This window comes from Ooceraea biroi, chromosome 14, assembly GCF_003672135.1.
Source record: "Ooceraea biroi isolate clonal line C1 chromosome 14, Obir_v5.4, whole genome shotgun sequence".
NCBI classification, from domain to species: Eukaryota; Metazoa; Arthropoda; class Insecta; order Hymenoptera; family Formicidae; genus Ooceraea; species Ooceraea biroi.
In genome coordinates this window covers 15,724-39,530 of record NC_039519.1, presented here as the reverse complement: position 1 = coordinate 39,530, position 23,807 = coordinate 15,724, and the positions used below count along the sequence as shown (strand labels likewise).

The window sequence follows — 23,807 nt, the reverse complement described above, 5'->3', positions numbered from 1 at the left end:
GTTAGCAGCGGGTGAGGAACGCGCCGATCTGTTCGCTGGCCGGCAGCACCAGCGCGGCGTGTCGCCGATGCGGACCGTGATCGGCGCCGCCGCGGCGGCCAGCACCTGCCGGAACGGGATCGCCGGAGGTCAGCTCCGCCGAGGCGCGCGGCGGCGCGGCCGACGCGACGGGCAACGCCGCCGCGCCCGAGGCGAACGGTGCCGACGCCGCCACGAACGGTGCGGCGGGCCAGTGAACCGGGGCCACGGACCGCGTTGAACCGGTAAGAGGATGCATGATGCATAGATTTGCCCTGGCTGGATTCGGCCTGCTGTCCCTGTCGGTCACCGCCTGCGTGCCGCGTACCGCGGCGCCGGCTCCCGCCCCCGCGCCGCCGCCTGCTGCGCCGGCGCCACCGGCCCCGCCGCCCGCACCGCCGGCACCCCCGCCACCCGCGGACTGGCGCGATGCGCCGCTCAGCGCCGGCGACTGGAGCTATCGCGGCGAAGGGATCGCGACATTCGGGGCTGGCGCCGCGCCGGTCTTTGCGATGCGCTGCGACGGGGCCGGGCGGATCAGCCTCTCCCGCACCGGGGGGGCTGGCCGGTCGATCACGGTCCGCACCACGTTCGGCGAGCGCAGCCTGTCGGCGGCGACCCAGGGTTCGGACACCGTGGCGACGCTCGCATCGTCCGATCAGCTGCTCGACCAGATGGCCTTCAGCCGCGGCCGCTTCCTCGTCCAGACGGACGGGGCTGCGCCATTGATCCTCCCCGCCTGGGCCGAGACCGCGCGGGTGATCGAGGATTGTCGCGGATAAGAAAAAGGCGCCCCCTTTGGAGCGCCGGCGCGAAGCGAAGAATCCTAGCCAGAAAATAATCGAGTTCAAGACTTGATCGGCGATTCGGCCCGAATCATACAGGGGTCAACCGCAACCAGCGAAAGGAGGTGATCCGATGTCTCATGGTTCAGCAGAGAGGTCGGTCAAGTCCGTTCGGGAGATGAAAGCTTAGGCTTTCCAGAGTCTTCCGGGCAGTCGGCTTCCGGCCGCTGACCATGTGAAAGGGCCGTCGGGATCTCCCGGCGGCCTTTCGCTTTTTTCGTCATCGCGGTGAACTCGTCGCGTTGCCCGCTGCTTCGGGTGGAACTGTTCGCGCGCTCGCGTGTCTGTTACGGAACGGATACGAACCGCAGGAGATTTGACGATGGCGAAATCCTCCACCGGAAAGACCACAGGCAGCAAGACTGGCGCACGCAAGGCGGCCGATGCGATCCCCGACGCGCTGCGCGATGCGGGACGCAAGGCCGCGGAGCTGGCGCAGAACCCTGTCGCGCGCAGCCTGCTCGCCGCCGGGCTGGTGACGGCGGCGGCGGCGCTCGCTGCCAACAAGTCGGTGCGCGACTCCGCCAAGCGTGGCGCGCGTCAGGCGCAGGATGCGGCGGAAGCCGCCGCCGACGCGGCCGCGGAGAGCGCGAGCAAGATCGGCGCGGCGATGATCAACGCGGCGACCGAGGCCGTCCGGCGGATGATGGGCGAGGCGGGTTCCGCAACCACCACACCCGCCGCGGCCAAATCCTCCCCGGCACGGCGCCCCGCGGCCAAGAAGCCGGCGGCGAAGAAGGCGGCCTCCGCCGCCAAGCGGGCACCCGCCAGGAAGGCGAGCGCCCGCAAACCTGCGGCGTCACGCACACGCAAGCCGAATGGCGGCGCGACCCCGCCTGCTGGCGCTGGCAGCTGAACAAAAAAGGGGCGCCCATGAGGCGCCCCTTCCAATTCCAGTGAGGTCGGTCCGTTAACGGCAGCGACGGCGGCTGCCACGGTCCACCTCGCGGCCGAGCAGGGCGCCAGCCGCGGCGCCGACGATCGTGCCGGTGGTGCGATCGCGACCGCCATCGATCTCGCGCCCGATCAGCGCGCCCGCGGCGCCGCCGACCAGCAGGCCGACCGTGCCGTTCGAGCGACGGCAGCGATACCGGCCGCGATTGTCGCGCCAGGTCGGGCCGTTGTAATAACCGTTGCGATTGTAATCGCGGTTGTAACGGCGCTGGGCCTCGGCCTGGTCGGTCGAGACCGGCAAGGCGAAGCTGACCGGAACGGCAAGAGCAGCCGCCGAAGCCGCGAGAATCAGATTACGCATGATAAAAGCCTCCGTGCTGGGAATTCCGGGGCATGAACGCGCCCCGTCCCACACGGTTTCATTAACCCAAAACAACGATTCCGTCAGGTGACCGCAACCTGCTGGACGCACGCTCCGCCGTGGCCTAGGGGCGGCCGGTCCAGTTTTTCGGCCATTTAGGAAGCAGCGTGGCGAACGTAACCGTGATCGGCGGCCAGTGGGGCGATGAGGGCAAGGGCAAGATCGTCGACTGGCTCGCCAGCCGCGCCGATCTGGTCGTGCGCTTCCAGGGCGGCCACAATGCCGGCCATACCCTCGTCATCGACGGCGAGACCTACAAGCTCTCGCTGCTGCCCTCGGGTATCGTGCGCGGCACCTTGTCGGTGATCGGCAACGGCGTGGTGCTCGATCCCTGGGCGCTGAAGGCCGAGGTCGAGAAGCTGAGCGCGCAGGGCGTGACGGTGACGCCGGAGACGCTCAGGATCGCCGACAATTGCCCGCTCATCCTCCCCATCCACCGCGATCTCGACGCGCTGCGCGAGGATGCCAGCGGCCAGGGCAAGATCGGCACGACACGGCGCGGCATCGGCCCCGCCTATGAGGACAAGGTCGGCCGCCGCGCGATCCGCGTCTGCGATCTCGCTCATCTCGGCGGCCTCGGGCCGCAGCTCGACCGTCTGTGCGCCCATCACGACGCGCTGCGCGCCGGTTTCGGCGAGCCGCCGGTCGATCGCGCCCGGCTCGAGGCGGAACTGGGCGAGATCGCCGATTTCGTGTTGCAGTTCGCGGGCCCGGTCTGGAAGACGCTGAACGAGGCGCGCCAGCAGGGGCGGCGCATCCTGTTCGAGGGCGCGCAGGGCGTGCTGCTCGACGTCGACCATGGCACCTATCCCTTCGTCACCTCGTCGAACACGATCGCCGGCACCGCGGCGAGCGGCACCGGGCTCGGCCCCTCGGCGGCCGGCTTCGTGCTCGGCATCGTCAAGGCCTATACGACCCGGGTCGGCTCCGGCCCCTTCCCGACCGAGCTCGAGGACGAGATCGGCCAGCGGCTCGGCGAGCGCGGCCATGAATTCGGCACCGTTACGGGCCGCAAGCGCCGTTGCGGCTGGTTCGACGCGGTGCTGGTGCGCCAGTCGATGGCGGTGTCAGGCGTGACCGGGATCGCCCTCACCAAGCTCGACGTGCTCGACGGCCTCGAAGAGATCAAGATCTGCACCGGCTACCGGCTGGGCGATACGACGCTCGACCATTTCCCCTCCCATCCGGGCGACCAGGCCGCGGTGGAGCCGATCTACGAAACGATGCGCGGCTGGTCCGAATCGACCGCCGGAGCGCGCAGCTGGGCGCAGCTTCCGGCCCAGGCGATCAAGTACATCCGCCGGATTGAGGAACTGATTGCCTGTCCGGTCGCTTTGGTCTCCACCAGCCCGGAACGGGAAGACACGATCCTGGTGCGGGACCCGTTTGCCGGTTGAGGACGCATCTATGGTGAGCCAAGCATGACGACGCGCGAGGCCACCGGCCTGCTTCCCCGTATCGGCGACACCCTGATCATCGGCGGAGACGGCCGGTCGATCACGGATCGGGCGACGACGATCTTCTTCGGCGCCTTCCAATGGCCTTGGCTCCTGCGCAGCCTCCATGGCGGCCGGCTCGCCGACAAGCACGCCCTGCTCGACCGGCTCGACCTGCCCTATGACGCCTTGCCTTATCTCGGCAGCTGGAAGGCCGACACCGGGCTGCTCAGCCTCGTCGTCGATCATATCCTCGAACACCGCCCGCAGCGCGTTGTCGAGTTCGGCATGGGCGCCTCGACCCTCATCCTGGCGCGCGCGCTGCAACAGGCCGGCGGCGGCGAGTTGATCAGCTTCGATCAGCATGCCGATTTCGTCGTCGCCACCCGGCAATGGCTGGCCGACTATGGCCTCAAGGGCGACCTGCGCGCGGTGCCGCTCCGGCCCTCGCCCGACGGCTGGCCGGGCCTGTGGTACGATCACGGACCGCTGCCCGACGACATCGATCTGATGCTGATCGACGGGCCGCCCTGGTCGATCCATCCGTTCACCCGCGGCGCCGCGGCCTCGCTGTTCGATCATATCGCGCCTGGCGGCACCGTGATGCTCGACGACGGCGCGCGGCCCGGCGAGCGTCTGGTCGCCCGTCGCTGGCGCCGCGCCCATCCCGAGTTCGAGTTCCGGCTCGATCTCAGCGGCACCAAGGGCACCCTGATCGGCCGCAAGGCCGGCTAGATCGTCGGCCGTTGCGCGAACCCGGCTGGTGGCGCGTCCCCGGCCTCCTCGACTTCGACACGTTCGACCAGCGCTGCGTCGGGGCCTTCGTGACAGCGTTCGATCATCCGCTCGACCGCCTCTTCCTGCCCGGCGATCATGGCCTCGACCGTGCCGTCGCGCCGGTTGCGCACCCAGCCGGAAAGGCCGAGCGCCCGCGCCGTCTCCACCGTCCAGCCGCGATAGAAGACGCCTTGGACGCGTCCGTGAATGACGAGGCGGCGAACGATCATCTCTTCACTCGAGAGCGGCGAAGGCCGGCGCATAAGCGGCGTCGCCGCTTTCGGGCGGCGCCAGATCCTGCTTCAACGCGATCGCCATGAAATAAGGTCCGGCATAAGGCGACGCGAAGGGCGCCGCCGTCGCGGGCGCAAAGCCGAAGCGGCCGTAATAATCGGGTTCGCCGAGCACGAAGACCAGCTCCTCGCCGGTCGCCCGCGCGATCGCCAACGCCCCTTCGATCAGGCGCCGGCCGACGCCCCCGCCCTGGAAACCGGGCCGAACGCCGACCGGCCCGAGCCCGAGCGCGCGATAGACACGGCCGTCGCCCGTCACGCGCATCCGGCTCAGCAGGACATGACCGATGATCTCGCCCCGCAATTCCCCGACGAGGGAGATGACCGTGTCGCCGTCCCGGTCGAGCGCCGCGACCAGATCGGCCTCGGCCGCGGTCGGAAAGGCGTCGAGATGGACGGCGCGGATGCCGGCGGCGTCGCGCGGTTCCGCCGGACGAATGCCGCCGCTCACGCGACGGTGATGTCGGGCGCGTCCTCGGCCTTCATGCCGATCACGTTGTAGCCGGCATCGACATGATGGATCTCGCCGGTCACGCCCGAGGCGAGGTCCGAGAGCAGATAGAGGCCGGCGCCGCCCACGTCCTCGATGGTGACGTTGCGGCGCAGCGGGCTGTTATATTCGTTCCACTTCATGATGTAGCGGAAGTCGCCGATGCCGCTCGCGGCCAGCGTCTTGATCGGGCCGGCGGAGATGGCGTTCACCCGGATGTTCTCCGGTCCCAGGTCCATCGCGAGATATTTGACGCTGGTCTCCAGCGCCGCCTTGGCGACGCCCATGACGTTGTAGTGCGGGATGACCTTCTCGGCACCGTAGTAGGAGAGTGTGAGCAGCGATCCGCCCTCCGGCATCATCGCACGCGCCCGCCTGGCGACGGCGACGAAGCTGTAGGCCGAGATGTTCATCGTCATCAGGAAATTGTCGAGGCTGGTATCGACGAACAGGCCCCTCAGCTCGTTCTTGTCCGAAAAGCCGATCGCGTGGACGACGAAATCGATCGTCGGCCAGCGCGCCGCCAGCGTCGCGAACGCCCCGTCGAGCGCCGCCATGTCGGACACGTCGCAATCGATCAGGAAATCGGAACCGAGTTCGGCGGCAAGCGGCGCCACCCGCTTCTGCAGCGCCTCGCCCTGATAGGAGAAAGCGAGCTCGGCCCCGGCCGCGTGCAGCTGCTGCGCGATCCCCCAGGCGAGCGAGCGATCATTGGCGAGGCCCATGATCAGCCCGCGCTTTCCGGCCATCAATCCGGTCATTGTGCCTCCATGCGTCGTCTGTCGTCGCCCTGGCCGACATCGTCGTGGTGTTCCATCGGCGATTCCGCCAGCGCGGCGTTGAGTTCCGCCCCGATAACGACCCCGAAGCCGACGAGGTAGAAGAAAAACAGCACGACCATCACGCCGGCCAGGCTGCCATAGGTGAGATCGTAGGAGAGCAGGCCGGCGAGCAGCGGCGGCAAGGCCAGGGTCACGCCCACCCACCAGATCGTCGTCGCCAGCGCGCCCGGCCATTTCGGATAGCGCCGCTGTCGGTAACGGCTCGGCGTCAGCGTATAGAACAGCAGATAGAGGGACAGGAACAGGCCGAACGCCGAAATCCCCCTGGTGAGCGCGATCTGGAAGAACGCGTCGACCTCTTCCGGCAAGACCCGGTCGATGAACTCCGAGACCGCCGTCGTCACCACTTGCGCGCTGAACGACAGCAGCAACAGGATGACAGCGCCGACGATCAGCCCGATCGAATAGAGCCGGTAATGCCAGAAGCTCCTGGTGAGCTGGGTGCCGTAGGCGCGCCGCAGGATGTCCCGGATCGTCTCGATCAGGCTGCCCACCGTCCACAGCCCGATCGCCGCCCCGAGCCACAGCAGCGGCCCGGTCCGCGCCGCCATCGCCTCGCGCACCGGCGGGCCCAGCGTCTCGGCAACGCCCGGTGGCATGGTGGCGAGGATGACCTCCAGCGCATGCTCGCCCTCCGCCGTCTGGCCGAGAACGCTCATCAGCGCGGTCGCGGTGATGAAGAAGGGGAAGAGCGCGATCAGCGCCAGATAGGCGAGGTTCCCGGCATGGATGAAGCCGTCATAATAGGCGCCGACCAGCACCCGTTTGGCGATCTGGAACGGCCGCGTGCCGGGCCCGACCTGCGCGTAGGAGCGCTGCCACAGGCCCCGCTTGCGCATTTCCCGCTCGCTGCGGATTGCCGCTTCGCGCCGCGCCTCGGGCGAGTGGGGGGAGCGGCCCTCGGCGACGAAATGATCGGCGACCTCATGCTCGATCGCCTCGGCCGCCGCTTGCGCCTTGCGCGGGGTGGCCGGGGCGTTCGCGTCATTCATGCAGGCTCAAACACCCAGACCGGCCCGGATGTTGCGCGCGTCCGCCCAGGTCTCGGCGAACTTCGCGAGTTCGGCATCGTCGGCGGGTAGGTCGATCATCAGGGTGACGAGCTGATTGCCGCGCTGGCCGTCCTTGCCGGTGAAGCCCTTGCCCTTGAGCCGCAGGACCTTGCCGGAGCTCGATCCCTTGGGGACGCCCACCATCACCGGCCCGTCGACGGTCGGCACGCGCACCTTGGCGCCGCTCACCGCCTCGGCGAGCGTCACCGGCAGCTCCAGGCGGATGTCGTCGCCGTCGCGCTGGAAGAAACGGTGCGGCTGGATCGCGATGGTCACGATCGCATCGCCATTGCCCCCGGGCCCTGCCTGCCCTTGCCCGGCCAATCGGATCTTGGTGCCGTCCTCGACGCCCTTGGGCAGCTTGATGTCGAGCGTCTTGCCGCTGGAGAGGGTCACGCGCTGGCCCTTGAGGGCTGCGGCGTCCTCGAACGGAACCTCCAGCCGGTAGCCGACATCCGCACCCTTCTGCGGCGGCGCGGCGCGGCGCCCGAAGCCGCTGAACGGCCCGCCGCCACCGCCGCCGCTCCGGCGCCCGCCGAACAGCCCCTCGAACAGGTCGGACAGGTCCGCCGCTTCGCCGCCGCCAGTGAACTCGAACGGCTCGCCATTGGGACCACGGAAGTCCGGCCCGCGGCCACCGCCGCCGCGCGCACCACCACCGCCGAAGCCGAACGGCATGCGCGGATTGCCGTCCTCGTCGATCTCGCCACGGTCGTACTGAGCGCGCTTGTCCTTGTCGGTCAGGATGTCATAGGCTTGCGTGACCTTGGAGAAACGCTCGGTCGCGCCGGGATTGTCCTTGTTCCGGTCCGGATGCAGCTCCTTGGCGAGCTTGCGGTACGCCTTCTTGATGTCGGCCTCACTCGCGCCGCGCGCCACGTTCAGGGTCGAATAGAGGTCGGCCATGCCGGTTTCTTCTCCAGTCCTTCCGAAAAGTCCACTGTCGGGCCGCATGACGGCCGAACATGGTGCCGATCTAGGGCGCGCCGCGCAGTCGTGCCAGCGCGCCCGGATAGCGGCGCGACAGCGGCACCTGACCGCCATCGCTGAGCCTCAGGCCGTAGTCGCCAGAACCCTCGGCCGCGACCTCGACCACATGCGCCGGATTGACCAGCCAGGAGCGGTGGGTGCGGACGAACCCGGCCTCGGCCAGTGACTCCTCGAGACTGGCCAGGGTCGCGCGCATCAGCGGCCGCCGGCCGTCGGCGAGCACGAACTCAGCATAATTGCCGCTCGAACGCACGCACAGCACGTCGCGCGGCGGCACGCGCAACAGTCGCTGGCCCTCATCGATCACCACGTCCGCAGGGACAGCCGGGACGACGGCGGGCGCGGCGACCGGCCGCATCAGCCGATCGGCGAGCCAGAAGGTCCCGGCGTAGAGCAGGTAGGGAATGATGTCCTTGCGATACTCGTAGACGAACGAGTCGAACCCGCCGAACTGGTATCTCTCTCCGGCCAGCGCATAGGCGCCGTGGCGCAGCGCGACCATGAGCGCGACGTGCGCGAGCGAGAAGGCCACCGTGCCGAGGGCATGCAGCAACAGATTGCGCAACAGCGCGGGGCCGGCGGGCGGAAAGCGCCGGACCATGATCAGCGGCATCCAGGCGAGCGCGATCAGGACGATGCCGCTGGACGCTTCCCACACCACCGGCTCCCACCAGCCGATGGGGCGGCCGATCCAGGCCCGCTCGTCGAGAACGCTGAGCGCATTGACCGTGCCGAACACGACCGTGACGATGACGATTCCCACGTAAGCGACCGCCCAAGCCGGCCAGCGACGCCCTCCGCTCGTCACGCCGGCATCGCCGTTCGTCACCGGCGTCCGCCGGACGTCACGGCCAGCCGGCCGGTCGCACCGCCGCGATTGCGTCGCCACCCGTCGGAGGTCGATCCGGCCGTCATCGCCACCAGAACCGGAGCCCGTGATGACCGCATCTGCCCCGCCCCGCCTCGTCTATCTCGACTGGATACGCGTCGCCGCGTTCGGCCTGCTGATCTTCTACCATGTCGGCATGTTCTACGTGACGTGGGACTGGCACGTGAAGAGCGATCATGCAGGCCATGCGATCGAGCCGCTGATGCTCTTCACCAGCCCCTGGCGCCTCACCCTGCTGTTCCTCGTCTCCGGCGCGGCGACCCGCTTCATGGCCGACAAGATGACGGCGCGCGCGCTCGCGGGGAAGCGGACCCTGCGCCTGCTCGTGCCGCTCGTCTTCGCCATGATCGTCGTGGTGCCGCCGCAAAGCTATTACGAGGTGGTCGAGCAAGTCGGCTACGCGGACGGCTTCCCCGCTTTCCTTGGCCGCTACCTCACCGCAGACCAGAGTTTCTGCGATGCCGGCGGTTGTCTCATCCTGCCGACCTGGAACCATTTGTGGTTCGTCGCCTATCTGCTGGTCTACACGCTGATCCTCGCGCTCGCGCTGGCATGGTTCCCGCGTTCGATCCGACGCCTTGGCGATCGACTTGCCGGCCTTCCCGCCTGGGCGCTGTTCCTCGCCCCGATCGCCTGGCTTGCGGCGGCGCGACTGATCCTGGGGCCGATGTTCGAGCTCACCCACGCGCTGGTCGACGACTGGTACAATCACGCCATGTCCTTCCCCGCTTTCCTGTTCGGGTTCCTCGTCATGAAGGACGGCCGCCCGGCCCAAGCCTTCATCCGCCTGCGCTGGCTCGCATTGGCCGCCTTCCTCGGCGCCTGGGCGATGTGGGCGAGCTACTACTGGATCGTCGTCGTCGACGACGTGGAGCCGGCGGCCTGGATGCCGATTGCGATGCGGGCGATCTTCGCCGTCGACCAGTGGAGCGCGATCGTCGCGATCCTCGGCTTCGGCGCGCTCCACCTGAACCGCGACATGCCTTGGCTGCGGACGCTCACCATTGCTGTCTTCCCGTTCTACATTGCGCACCAGACCATCATCGTCGTCGCCGGCCATCATCTGAACGCGCTTCGGCTACCGGTTGCGATCGAGGCGCCGCTGCTGATCGTGGTGACGGCGCTCGGCTGCTGGCTGACATTCGACATCGCGCGGCGAATCGCCATCCTGCGCCCGCTCTTCGGGCTCGGACCGCAGCCGCGACCCGCGGCCCTCGACCCGGCGTTCGCAGCCCGGTAAGGGCGGCGCATGGCCGAAGATCCCCACGTGCTGTTTGATACCTGGTTCGCCGAGGCGCGCGCCGCCGAGCCGAATGACGCGGATGCGATGGCGCTCGCCACGGCCGATGCGATGGGCGCGCCGTCAGTGCGGATGGTGCTGCTGAAGGGTCATGACGACCGCGGCTTCGTCTTCTACACCAACTACGAGAGCCGCAAGGGCGGCGAGCTTGCCGCCAATCCGCGCGCGGCATTGCTGTTCCACTGGAAGTCGCTGCGCCGGCAGGTGCGGATCGAAGGCGATGTCGCGCCGGTGAGCGATCAGGAGGCGGACGCCTATTTCGCCACCCGCTCGCGCGAATCGCAGCTCGGCGCCTGGGCGTCGGACCAGTCGCGACCGCTCGAGAGCCGCGCGCTGTTCGAGGACCGCTACGACGAGGCCGTCGCGCGGTTCGCCGCCACCGATGTGCCGCGCCCGCCGCACTGGAGCGGCTGGCGGGTCGCGCCGGCGCGGATCGAGTTCTGGCAGGACCGGGCGCACCGCCTGCACGAGCGGCGACTGTTCACCCGCGCGGCGGACGGCTGGGCGGAAAGCCTGCTCTACCCATGAGCGAGGCGCGCGGAGCGGATCGCGCCGCGCTCACCGCCCGCGCGGCGCTGGCCAGCGTCGCCGTCGCGCTGCTGCTTATCGGGCTCAAGGCGTGGGCGGCGCTGGAAACGGGATCGGTCGCGATGCTCGCTTCGCTCGCCGACACCGGGCTCGATCTCGTCGCTTCCCTCGTCACCCTGTTCGGCGTGCGTGTCGCCGGCCGACCCGCCGACGCCGACCACCGTTTCGGCCACGGCAAGGCGGAGGCGCTCGCCGCTTTGTTCCAGGTCGCGGTGATCAGCGTCTCGGCAGTGGCGATCGGCTGGCAGGCGGTGCAGCGGCTGCTCACCGGCGCGACGGCCGCGAACGCCGAATATGGCATCGCCGTCTCCCTGATCGCGATCGCGGCGACGCTCATGCTCGTCGCCTATCAGCGCGCCGTGATCCGCCGCACCGGATCGATCGCTATCGAAACCGACCGGCTCCATTACCAGAGCGACCTGTTCCTCAACCTTTCGGTGATCGCCGCGCTCGCGCTTGACCAGTATTTCGGCCTCACCGGCGCCGATCCGCTGTTCGGCATCGCGATCGCGCTCTGGCTCTTGTTCGGGGCGCTGCGCGCCTCGACCCGCGCCATCGACCAGCTGATGGACAAGGAATGGCCCGACGAAAGGCGGCGGCGGGTGGTGGAGATCGCGGCGCGCCATCCGGAGGTGCGCGGCGTTCACGATCTGCGCACCCGCAGCAGCGGCGCGGTCGATCACATCCAGTTCCACATCTGGATCGACCCGCAGGCGACCGTGAGCGAGGCCCATCGTGTGGTCGAGGCCATTGAAACGGAACTGGCCCGCGAATTCCCCGGCGCCGACGTGCTAATCCACCTCGATCCCGAAGGGCAGGTGGACCAGCCGGACAACCCGCTCGCCGAAACCGACGAAAGCGAAGGATTGCGGACGTGACCGAACTCAAGCTGATCCAGGTGGATGCCTTTGCCGATCGCCCGTTCACCGGCAATCCGGCCGCGGTGATGCCGCTCGATGCCTGGCTGCCGGACGCCGACATGCAGGCGATCGCGCTGGAGAACAATCTCAGCGAGACCGCATTCACCGTCCCGGACGCGACCGGCGAGGCGGACTACGAGCTGCGCTGGTTCACGCCGACGACGGAAGTCGCGATGTGCGGCCACGCGACGCTCGCCAGCGGCCATGTGCTGATCGGCGACCGATCCTCCATCCGCTTCCGCACCCGCAAGGCGGGCGTGCTGGCCGTGAGCCGCGACGGCGACGCCCTGGCGCTGGACATGCCGCAGATCCTGGTCGCGTCCCACGACAATCCGGCGCTGCTGGCGGCGCTCGGCACGCCGGACGGGCAGGCGTTCCTTTCCTATGCGGGCGCGGAGGCGACCGCGATCGTGCTCCTCGACAGCGCACACGCGGTGCGCGCCTGCACGCCAGACATGAAGGCGCTGGCCGGGATCGACCTGATGGCCATCGTCACCGCGCCCGGCGATGGCGAGGCGGACGTCGTGAGCCGCGTTTTCGTTCCCGCATGGGGCGTCGACGAGGACCCGGTCACCGGCTCCGCCCACGCCGCGCTGGTGCCGTTCTGGGCCGAACGCCTTGGCGGCAAGGAGCTCGGCTATTTCCAGGCGAGCCGCCGCGGCGGCCATCTGCGCGGGCGAGTCTCCGGGGACCGCGTGATCCTGCGCAGCCGCTGCGTGACGGTGATCGAAGGCGTCTTGCGGTTCTGACCCGGCTCAGGCCGACGCGAGTGGGCTGAAGGTCAGATCGAGCTCGATCCGGTCCTCGCCGGCAAGCTCCGGCAGTTGCAGCGGCGCGCAACGGACCACCGACTGGATCGCCGCCTCCGCCATGCGCGTCGCATAGAGCCGGTTGGTCGGCGTCAGGCCCTCCTGCGCGACGACGGTCGGCAGCCCAGCAATCGCCCCGTCCGGCGTCAGAAAGACGCGCAGCCGGGTCACGATCTGCCGCCCCGTATGTCCCACCCGCGGAGCGCGGTAGCAGCGCCGTACCTGATCCGCCGCGCTGCGCACCATCGCGTCCCAATCGGGCTGCGGCGCGTGGATGACGAGACGCAGCGGCGTCCGGGTCGGCGCGGGCGCCGGCGTCGCGCATCCGGCGGCCGCCAGCAGCAAAAGACACGATCCGGCGCGGGCAAACGGCGCATGCATGGCGCGCATCCTATCCGAGCCGAACCGCCCGGCAAATGGCGCTTCGTCGAAAAGCGCGATCCTCCCTGGACCTTGACTCGACCGATGCAGGGGCGTAACGGCCCGCCCTCTTCGGCCGAGAAGCCGAAGCGACGGAGGATGGATTGCACGATTTCGAAATGAGAATCGGCTGCCATCGCGCCTCGACCCCCAGTTCGCCCAAGCTCTAGCCGCTTGGCCGGGCCCCAGGGGCTCGGCGCGATACACAGCCATCAAAATGTGAAACGCGGCCGTGCCCGGACTCCGTCCGCGCGCCGCTGCTGGCAGGTGAGTCATGGGCGAGAAGCTTTTGGCGCAGCGCCTCATTCGGTTGCTGCGCGATACCAATGGACGGTCCAGCCGGACCGCACTGGCTTTGCTCGATTGGGCATTCGATCAGCGCGACTGGCTGTGGCCGGATATCCCGTTCGCGGGTCTGGAGACGGGTCAGCCAATCGACGCCGGCGCCTGGCCGGCGCCGCACGAGGGCGATTGCATCGGCGAGCCGCTGTCCTGGGCCCGACTGCCGGAGCTGGCCGATGCGATCGATACGGATGAGGCCGCGCCGGATCTTTATACCTGCATCGACGCGGCGGCGGATCTGCTCGGGTTCGAACCATTCGACCGCGAGGTGTTGCGTGTTGCCGCGGCGCTGGACCGATTGCCGCGCCTGGCGCTGTTCCGTAGCCGTTTGTACGGCAGCGGCGAGGACATTCCCGCGCTGGTTGGTCGGCTCTCCGGAGGCGAGGCCGATGCGGGGCGGCGCGTGCGCCGCTCGGCGCCGGTCGCGCTCGGTTTGCTCTTTACCGGCGGGGCCGACTATGGCGGCAACGGCACCGAACTTGGCGTCGACTGGCGCTATTCGCGCGTGCTCGACGCCGGCGTTACCGATCAGGCCGAACTGGTCGAGGCGCTGGCGGGAATCCGCCAGACGGCGACGTTGCGGCCGGATGATTTTGCCGACCATCAGACGGCGTTCGACCTGCTCGTCCGGCTGCTGAAGGGTGCGCTCCGGCGCAGGGCGACGGGCGTCAACGTGCTGATCTATGGTCCGCCAGGCACAGGCAAGACCGAGCTGGCGCGCACGCTCGCCGCGACGGTCGATGCGGCGCTCTACGCGGTCGGCGAGGATGCCGGCGGCGAGGAGCCGTCGCGCTCCGACCGCCTCGCGGCCCTGCGTCGTGCCCAGCGGCTTCTGGCGCGCCGGGACGATTCGCTGCTGCTGTTCGACGAGATGGAGGATCTGTTCCACGAGGCCAGCCTCCTCGCCGGGCAGGGCACGCGGCGCACCGCGTCTAAGATCTTCGTCAACCGGTTGCTCGAGGGCAACGAGGTGCCGACGATCTGGACCAGCAACGCGATCGACATGGTCGACCCCGCGCACCTGCGCCGGATGAGCTACATCCTGCGCATGGGCCAGCCGGGGCCGCGGACGCGCGCGCGTATCGTCGCGCGGGCGGCCGAGGCGGAAGGGTTGGCCACGCTGCCGGCGCTCGACCGGTTGCTGCCGGAGGCGAGCGCGGGCGTCGCCCGGGCGGCGCTCCGGGCTGCAGCGCTCGCAGGCGGGGGCGCGGAAGATGCGGAGGCCGTCGGCGAAGCGCTGGTGCTCGGGCTGCGCGGCGGCCGCGCGCTGCCGCCGGCGCCATCGGGCGCAGTCGATCTCGACCTCTACGAGGCCGACCGGCCGATTGCGACGCTGGTCGACCGGATCGCTGCGCCGGGTGCGCCCACCGACGTCTCGCTTCTCCTCACCGGTCCGCCCGGCACGGGGAAGACGGCGCTGGCGGCCTTGCTGGCGGAGCGGTTCGATCGGCCGCTGACCGTGATCCGCACCTCCGACCTCCTGTCCCCCTGGGTCGGCGAGACGGAGGCGAAGATCGCGGCGACGTTCGCCAACGCCCGGGAGCAAGGCACCGTCCTGCTGTTCGACGAGGCGGATTCGCTGCTCCGCGATCGGTCGGACGCACAGCGCGCGTGGGAGGTCAGTCAGGTGAACGAGTTGCTCACCTGGATGGACCTGCACCCGCTGCCGTTCGTCGCGGCCACGAACCACCCGCAGCGGCTCGATCCGGCGGCGCTCCGGCGCTTCGTCTTCAAGATCGAGCTCGGCGCGTTGTCGCCGGCGACGGCGGCACGGGCGTTCGAGCGTTTCTTTCGGCATGAACGCACCGGGCGGGCTGGCTCAGATCGCGGAACTGACACCCGGAGATTTCGCGGTTGTCGCGCGGCAGCTGCGCTACCGGCCCGGTGCGACGGCTGCCGAGCTGCTCACAATGCTCGCCGCCGAAGCCGCCGCGAAGCCGGAGCCGAGCGGTCGGATCGGCTTCTAGGTTGGGCAGGGCGTCTTGCGCGCCCTGCCTTTTTTGTGCGCTTCAGGCTGGCCGCGGCGCTTTCGGCGGCAGCGGGAAGAAGGTGAGGAAACGTTCGGCCAAAGCGCGGTCGCCCGAAACGATGAGCGCGCCTTCGGCTTCGAGGGTTTCGAGCGGGACGCCGCCATAGACCGCCGCGGCGACCGCCCGGGCGGTGCCGGTGAAGACGAGGTCGGCGTCGTCTGCATCGCCGCGCGTGGCGTCGATCGCGCCGTCCTTCAGCCGCACCACGTAATTCTCGCGCCCCAGCTGGAAGCCGATCGTCGCGGTCAGGTCGGTGTGGCGGGACGGCTGGTTCATCGCCTGGAACGACAGCATCAGCGAGACGGGGCTGAAATGCTGGTTGGGGTCGTGCTGCGGCGAACGGGTCGCCCAGCGGCCCAGCGCCCCCATGATCGGCTTGGACTGATAGCCCCATTCGGTGAGTTCGTAGACCTGGATCGAGGCCGGCGGCGGGAGTTGGCTTGCGCACGACGATCCCCGCTGCCTCCAATCCCTCCAGCCGCTGGGTCAGCACGTTGGCGCTGATTCCGGGCAGGTCGGCGCGCAAGTCGCCGAAGCGCTTCGGGCCAAGCATCAGTTCACGCATCACCAGCAGCGCCCAGCGCTCGCCGATCAGGTCCAGCGCGTGGCCGTTCCCGCAGGCATCCTCATAACGCCTGCGCGACGGGCCGTTCTCCGAGTCAGTTAAGTTTTGTAACTTCATGGTTGCTTTTTATAACTCAAGGGGGCATCAAGCTCAAGTCCCGAGTCGCCGAATCGACTCGAAGAACGACGAAAAAGGGAAGGTGGAGAGCAATGACGTCCCAGGGAAGTGACGAGCGGGATTTGCGGGTTTCTAGCCGCGACGCCGTCGCCTTCCAGCCGGCTCGGCAAAGCTGACTCCAACACGAACAACCAGGGAGACCAACAATGTCCAAGATGATCCTTCGTGAACCTGCCGGTGGCCGATCTCGAAGCCGCAAAGAGCTTCTACGAAGCGATCGGTGCGGTGAACAATCCGCAGTTCACCGACGAGACCGCCGCCTGCATGGTGTTCAGCGACACCAATTTTTCGTGATGCTGCTCACCCACGAGAAGTTCGCGCAGTTCACGCCCAAGCCGATCGCCGACGCCCATGCGACGAGCGAAGTGCTGATCGCGCTCTCCGCCGACAGCCGCGAGGCGTCGACGAGATCGCCGACAACGCGCTGGCCGCCGGCGGCAAGGAGCCGCGCGAACGGCAGGATTACGGCTTCATGTACTCCCGCAGCTTCGAGGACCTCGACGGCCATATCTGGAGCCGAAAGAAGAGATTCGACAGGCGCACACGCGGTGCGCGCCTGCACGCCAGACATGAAGGCGCTGGCCGGGATCGACCTGATGGCCATCGTCACCGGGGCGATGGCGAGGCGGACGTCGTGAGCCGCGTTTTCGTTCCCGCATGGGGCGTCGACGAGGACCCGGTCACCGGCTCCGCCCACGCGCGCTGGTGCCGTTCTGGGCCGAACGCCTTGGCGGCAAGGAGCTCGGCTATTTCCAGGCGAGCCGCCGCGGCGGCCATCTGCGCGGGCGAGTCTCCGGGGACCGCGTGATTGGCGACCGCTGCGTGACGGTGATCGAAGGCGTCTTGCGTTTCTGACCCGGCCTGGCCGACGCGAGTGGGCTGAAGGTCAGATCGAGCTCGATCCGGTCCTCGCCGGCAAGCTCCGGCAGTTGCAGCGGCGCGCAACGGACCACCCGGACTGGATCGCCGCCTCCGCCATGCGCGTCGCATAGAGCGGTTGGTCGGCGTCAGGCCCCTCCTGCGCGACGACGGTCGGCAGCCCGCAATCGCCGTCCGGCGTCAGAAAGACGCGCAGCCGGGTCACGATCTGCCGCCCCGTATGTCCCACCCGCGGAGCGGGTAGCAGCGCCGTACCTGATCCGCCGCGCTGCGCACCATCGCGTCCACTCGGGCTGCGGCGCGTGGATGACGAGACGCAGCGCGTCCGGGTCGGCGCGGGGCGCCGGGTCGCGCATCCGGCGGCCGCCAGCAGCAAAAGACACGATCCGGCGCGGGCAAACGGCGCATGCATGGCGCGCATCCTATCCGAGCCGAACCGCCCGGAAATGGCGCTTCGTCGAAAAGCGCGATCCTCCCTGGACCTTGACTCGACCGATGCAGGGGCGTAACGGCCCGCCCTCTTCGGCCGAGAAGCCGAAGCGACGGAGGATGGATTGCACATTCGAAATGAGAATCGGCTGCCATCGCGCCTCGACCCCCCAGTTCGCCCAAGCTCTAGCCGCTTGCCGGGCCCCAGGGCTCGGCGCGATACACAGCCATCAAAATGTGAAACGCGGCCGTGCCGGACTCCGTCCGCGCGCCGCTGCTGGCAGGTGAGTCATGGCGAGAAGCTTTTGGCGCAGCGCCTCATTCGGTTGCTGCGCGATACCAATGGACGGTCCAGCCGACCGCACTGGCTTTGCTCGATTGGGCATTCGATCAGCGCGACTGGCTGTGGCCGGATATCCCGTTCGCGGTCTGGAGACGGGTCAGCCAATCGACGCCGGCGCCTGGCCGGCGCCGCACGAGGGCGATTGCATCGGCGAGCCGCTGTCCTGGGCCCGACTGCCGGAGCTGGCCGATGCGATCGATACGGATGAGGCCGCGCCGGATCTTTATACCTGCATCGACGCGGCGGCGGATCTGCTCGGGTTCGAACCATTCGACCGCGAGGTGTTGCGTGTTGCCGCGCGCTGGACCGATTGCCGCGCCTGGCGCTGTTCCGTAGCCGTTTGTACGGCAGCGGCGAGACATTCCCGCGCTGGTTGGTCGGCTCTCCGGAGGCGAGGCCGATGCGGGGCGGCGCGTGCGCCGCTCGGCGCCGGTCGCGCTCGGTTTGCTCTTTACCGGCGGGGCCGACTATGGCGGCAACGGCACCGAACTTGGCGTCGACTGGCGCTATTCGCGCGTGCTCGACGCCGCGTTACCGATCAGGCCGAACTGGTCGAGGCGCTGGCGGGAATCCGCCAGACGGCGACGTTGCGGCCGGATGATTTTGCCGACCATCAGACGGCGTTCGACCTGCTCGTCCGGCTGCTGAAGGGTGCGCTCCGGCGCAGGGCGACGGGCGTCAACGTGCTGATCTATGGTCCGCCAGGCACAGGCAAGACCGAGCTGGCGCGCACGCTCGCCGCGACGGTCGATGCGGCGCTCTACGCGGTCGGCGAGGATGCCGGCGGCGAGGAGCCGTCGCGCTCCGACCGCCTCGCGGCCCTGCGTCGTGCCCAGCGGCTTCTGGCGCGCCGGGACGATTCGCTGCTGCTGTTCGACGAGATGGAGGATCTGTTCCACGAGGCCAGCCTCCTCGCCGGGCAGGGCACGCGGCGCACCGCGTCTAAGATCTTCGTCAACCGGTTGCTCGAGGGCAACGAGGTGCCGACGATCTGGACCAGCAACGCGATCGACATGGTCGACCCCGCGCACCTGCGCCGGATGAGCTACATCCTGCGCATGGGCCAGCCGGGGCGCGGACGCGCGCGCGTATCGTCGCCGGGCGGCCGAGGCGGAAGGGTTGGCCACGCTGCCGGCGCTCGACCGGTTGCTGCCGGAGGCGAGCGCGGGCGTCGCCCGGGCGGCGCTCCGGGCTGCAGCGCTCGCAGGCGGGGCGCGGAAGATGCGGAGGCCGTCGGCGAAGCGCTGGTGCTCGGGCTGCGCGGCGGCCGCGCGCTGCCGCCGGCGCCATCGGCGCCAGTCGATCTCGACCTCTACGAGGCCGACCGGCCGATTGCGACGCTGGTCGACCGGATCGCTGCGCCGGGTGCGCCCACCGACGTCTCGCTTCTCCTCACCGGTCCGCCCGGCACGGGAAGACGGCGCTGGCGGCCTTGCTGGCGGAGCGGTTCGATCGGCCGCTGACCGTGATCCGCACCTCCGACCTCCTGTCCCCCTGGGTCGGCGAGACGGAGGCGAAGATCGCGGCGACGTTCGCCAACGCCCGGGAGCAAGGCACCGTCCTGCTGTTCGACGAGGCGGATTCGCTGCTCCGCGATCGTCGGACGCACAGCGCGCGTGGGAGGTCAGTCAGGTGAACGAGTTGCTCACCTGGATGGACCTGCACCCGCTGCCGTTCGTCGCGGCCACGAACCACCCGCAGCGGCTCGATCCGGCGGCGCTCCGGCGCTTCGTCTTCAAGATCGAGCTCGGCGCGTTGTCGCCGGCGACGGCGGCACGGGCGTTCGAGCGTTTCTTCGGCATGAACGCACCGGGCGGGCTGGCTCAGATCGCGGAACTGACACCCGGAGATTTCGCGGTTGTCGCGCGGCAGCTGCGCTACCGGCCCGGTGCGACGGCTGCCGAGCTGCTCACAATGCTCGCCGCCGAAGCCGCCGCGAAGCCGGAGCCGAGCGGTCGGATCGGCTTCTAGTTGGGCAGGGCGTCTTGCGCGCCCTGCCCTTTTTTGTCGCGCTTCAGCTGGCCGCGGCGCTTTCGGCGGCAGCGGGAAGAAGGTGAGGGAAACGTTCGGCCAAAGCGCGGTCGCCCGAAACGATGAGCGCGCCTTCGGCTTCGAGGTTTCGAGCGGGACGCCGCCATAGACCGCCGCGGCGACCGCCCGGGCGGTGCCGGTGAAGACGAGGTCGGCGTCGTCTGCATCGCCGCGCGTGGCGTCGATCGCGCCGTCCTTCAGCCGCACCACGTAATTCTCGCGCCCCAGCTGGAAGCCGATCGTCGCGGTCAGGTCGGTGTGGCGGGACGGCTGGTTCATCGCCTGGAACGACAGCATCAGCGAGACGGGGCTGAAATGCTGGTTGGGTCGTGCTGCGGCGAACGGGTCGCCCAGCGGCCAGCGCCCCCATGATCGGCTTGGACTGATAGCCCCATTCGGTGAGTTCGTAGACCTGGATCGAGGCCGGCGGCGGGAGTTGCTTGCGCACGACGATCCCCGCTGCCTCCAATCCCTCCAGCCGCTGGGTCAGCACGTTGGCGCTGATTCCGGGCAGGTCGGCGCGCAAGTCGCCGAAGCGCTTCGGGCCAAGCATCAGTTCACGCATCACCAGCAGCGCCCAGCGCTCGCCGATCAGGTCCAGCGCGTGGGCCGTTCCGCAGGCATCCTCATAACGCCTGCGCGACGGGCCGTTCTCCGAGTCAGTTAAGTTTTGTAACTTCATGGTTGCTTTTTTATAACTCAAGGGGGCATCAAGCTCAAGTCCCGAGTCGCCGAATCGACTCGAAGAACGACGAAAAAGGGAAGGTGGAGAGCAATGACGTCCCAGGGAAGTGACGAGCGGGATTTGCGGGTTTCTAGCCGCGACGCCGTCGCCTTCCAGCCGGCTCGGCAAAGCTGACTCCAACACGAACAACCAGGGAGACCAACAATGTCCAAGATGATCTTCGTGAACCTGCCGGTGGCCGATCTCGAAGCCGCAAAGAGCTTCTACGAAGCGATCGGTGCGGTGAACAATCCGCAGTTCACCGACGAGACCGCCGCCTGCATGGTGTTCAGCGACACCATTTTCGTGATGCTGCTCACCCACGAGAAGTTCGCGCAGTTCACGCCCAAGCCGATCGCCGACGCCCATGCGACGAGCGAAGTGCTGATCGCGCTCTCCGCCGACAGCCGCGAGGGCGTCGACGAGATCGCCGACAACGCGCTGGCCGCCGCGGCAAGGAGCCGCGCGAACGGCAGGATTACGGCTTCATGTACTCCCGCAGCTTCGAGGACCTCGACGGCCATATCTGGGAGCCGATGTGGATGGACATGGCCGCCGCCACCGAGGCGATGCAGCCCGAGACCGCGGACGCCTGAGGCCTCCGCCGCGGCGCCGGCCCTCTCCCCCCACCCGGGCCGGCGCCGCCATTTTTCGAAAGCTCCGCTCCGGCGGCGAGACCAGAGGAGGAAATGATGTCCACCTTTCGCACGATCGTGATCGGCGCCGTTTCGTTCGCCGCCACCGGGATCGCCATCGCCGGCGAGCGTCTGGCGGCCATCGGCGGGCTGATCGCCTGAAGGGAAGCCGTCATGGGCAGCGAGAAGATCACCGTCCGCAACCCCAATCATCCCGGCAAGACCGAGCAGGTGGACGCCGGCAAGTACCGCGCGATGGAAGCGGCGATGCTGGCCGTCCTCCCCGGCGGAGCGCCGGGTCTGACCGTCGCGGAGCTGAAGGGGCCTGTGGTGGAACGGCTTCCGGAAAGCCTGTTTCCGGGCGGCGCGACGGCCGGCTGGTGGCTGAAGCTCGTCCAGCTCGATCTCGAGGCGCGCGGCGAGATCCGCCGCACCGCGGACAAGCCGCTGCGCCTGCACCGCGTTTGAACATCCGACTTTGCCAAAAGAGGAAGAGGGACATGACCGAGATTGCCAACATCACGCCGACACTGACCCCGCATCTCGTCTGCGACGGCGCGGCCGACGCGATCGCATTCTACAGGCAGGCGTTCGGCGCCGAGGAGCTGATGCGCATCCCGGGCGAAGACGGCAGGCTCATGCACGCCGCCATCGCGATCAACGGCGCGATGGTGATGCTGATGGACGAGATGAAGGACATGGGTGTGCTCTCGCCGACGTCCCTCGGCGGATCGCCGGTCACGCTGCACATCCACGCGGCCGATGCCGACGCCGCGATCGCCAAGGCCGAAGCGGCCGGCGCGACGGTGGTCATGCCCGCGTCCGACATGTTCTGGGCGACCGCTACGGCGTGGTGAAGGATCCGTTCGGCCACAGCTGGTCGATCGCCCATCCGCTGCGCGACACCGCGATGAGCGAGGCCGAGCTGCGCGAGGCCGCCAAGGACGCGACCTGCGGCCAGCCCGCCGCTGCCGACGCCTGAGCGGGAGCAGGGATATGAGCAAACCCGTCATCACCGCGTTCGACTGGGTGCCCTGGTTCGCCCGCGCCAGGTGCGCGACCTGCGCGTGCGCTGGGCATTGGAGGAGGTCGGGCACGGCTACGAACGTCCGCTATCTGGTCGGCCTCGAACAGGGTTCCGCAATCGCATAGTCGCCGATCGGCGGTTCGAACGGTGTTGAGCGCAGCGAACATCCAGCGCGCCGGCTCTGATCGCCGTTGCCCGTCGGCCGGATCGACCGGCCAGCAGCCCGCCATGGGCCTCGGCGGATGTGGTAGCACGAATCGCGCCCGATTCGAACAGGGTCAGCTCGTCCTGCTCAATAGGGGGGTGAGGGGGGTGGTGGAGGGGTGGGGGTGTCGGTCAACCTGGCCGAACGGCTGGCGGGCGCGATGGGGCGGGTCCTTCTGGCTGCCCTGGGCAGAAAGCGGAGTCGTAGCCCGTGCCCGACCTGCCTCCAATGCCAGCGCAACGCGCAGGTCGCGCCACTGGCCGCGGGCGAACCAGGGCACCCAGTCGAACGCGGTGATGACGGTTTGCTCATATCCCTGCTCCCGCTCAGGCGTCCGGGCATGCGGCGGGCTGGCCGCAGGTCGCGTCCTTGGCGGCTCGCGCAGCTCGGCCTCGCTCACGCGGTGTCGCGCAGCGATGGGCGATCGACCAAGCTGTGGCCCGAACGGATCCTTACACGCCGTAGCGGTCGCCCCAGAACATGTCGGACGCGGCCATGACGACACCGTCGCGCCGGCCGCTTCGGCCCTTGGCGATTCGCGGCGTCGGCATCGGCCGCGTGGAATGTTGCAGCGGTGACCGGCGTCCGCCGAGGGAACGTCGGCGAGAGCACCCCATGTCCTTCATCGCGTCCATCAGCATCACCATCGCGCCCGTTGATCGCCATGGCGCGTGCATGAGCCTCCGTCTTCGCCGGGAATGCGCATCAGCTCCTCACGCCGCCGACGCCTGCCTGTAGGAATGCGATCGCGTCGGCCGCGCCGTCGCAGACGAGATGCGGGGTCAGTGTTCGGCGTGATGTTGGCAATCTTCGGTCATGTTCCCTCTTCCTCTTTTGGCAAAGTGCGGATGTTACAAACGCGGTGCAGGCGCAGGGCTTGTCCGCGGTGCGGCGGATCTCGCCGCGCGCCCTCGAGATCGAGCTTGGACGAGCTTCAAGCCACCAGCCGGCCCGTCGCGCCGCCCCGGAAACAGGCTTCCGGAAGCCGTTCCCACCACAGGCCCCTTCAGGCTCCGCGACGGTCAGACCCGGCGCTCCGCCGGGGAGGACGGCCAGCATCGCCGATTCCATCGCGCGTACTTTGCCAGGCGTCCACCTGCTCGGTCTTGCGGGATGATTGGGGTTGCGGACGGTGATCTTCTCGCTGCCCATGACGGCTTCCCTCAGGCGATCATGCCGCGCCGATGGCCGCCAGACGCTCGCCGGCTGGCGATCCCGGGTGGCGGCGAACGAAACGGCGCCGATCACGATCGTGCGAAAGGTGGACATCATTTCCTCCTCTGGTCTCGCCGGCGGAGCGGAGCTTTCGAAAAAATGGCGGCGCCCGGCAAACCGGGTGGGGGGAGAGGGCCGGCGCCGCGCGGAGGCCTCAGGCGTCCGCGGTCTGCGGGGCTGGCATCGCCTCGGTGCGGCGGCCATGTCCATCCAATCGGCTC

The 23,807-nt window shown here is 68.9% G+C and overlaps 6 protein-coding genes across 6 annotated transcripts; 3 read left to right on the top strand and 3 right to left on the bottom strand.

Annotated features, from left to right (window-relative positions):
• Nucleotides 1-1,185: 1,185 nt before the first annotated feature.
• Nucleotides 1,186-1,719, top strand: LOC113563414 (histone H1-beta, late embryonic-like). The gene has a single exon (XM_026975058.1). It carries the CDS (start codon nucleotides 1,186-1,188, stop codon nucleotides 1,717-1,719), a length of 534 nt encoding a protein of 177 aa, XP_026830859.1.
• A 3,412-nt stretch (nucleotides 1,720-5,131) lies between these two features.
• Nucleotides 5,132-5,935, bottom strand: LOC113563413 (enoyl-[acyl-carrier-protein] reductase [NADH] 1-like). Its single transcript, XM_026975057.1, has one exon. It carries the CDS (start codon nucleotides 5,933-5,935, stop codon nucleotides 5,132-5,134), a length of 804 nt encoding a protein of 267 aa, XP_026830858.1.
• Nucleotides 5,936-7,014: 1,079 nt separating this feature from the next.
• Nucleotides 7,015-7,974, bottom strand: LOC113563412 (chaperone protein DnaJ 2-like). Its single transcript, XM_026975056.1, has one exon. It carries the CDS (start codon nucleotides 7,972-7,974, stop codon nucleotides 7,015-7,017), a length of 960 nt encoding a protein of 319 aa, XP_026830857.1.
• Nucleotides 7,975-8,044: 70 nt separating this feature from the next.
• Nucleotides 8,045-8,560, bottom strand: LOC113563411 (sensory transduction protein LytT-like). Its single transcript, XM_026975055.1, has one exon. It carries the CDS (start codon nucleotides 8,558-8,560, stop codon nucleotides 8,045-8,047), a length of 516 nt encoding a protein of 171 aa, XP_026830856.1.
• A 2,211-nt stretch (nucleotides 8,561-10,771) lies between these two features.
• LOC113563410 (cation-efflux pump FieF-like) lies at nucleotides 10,772-11,713 on the top strand. Its single transcript, XM_026975054.1, has one exon. It carries the CDS (start codon nucleotides 10,772-10,774, stop codon nucleotides 11,711-11,713), a length of 942 nt encoding a protein of 313 aa, XP_026830855.1.
• A 9,926-nt stretch (nucleotides 11,714-21,639) lies between these two features.
• On the top strand, nucleotides 21,640-21,996 carry LOC113563409 (uncharacterized protein Mb0911c-like). The gene has a single exon (XM_026975053.1). The coding sequence runs from the start codon at nucleotides 21,640-21,642 to the stop codon at nucleotides 21,994-21,996; it is 357 nt and encodes a 118-aa protein (XP_026830854.1).
• The last annotated feature ends 1,811 nt before the right edge of the window (nucleotides 21,997-23,807 follow it).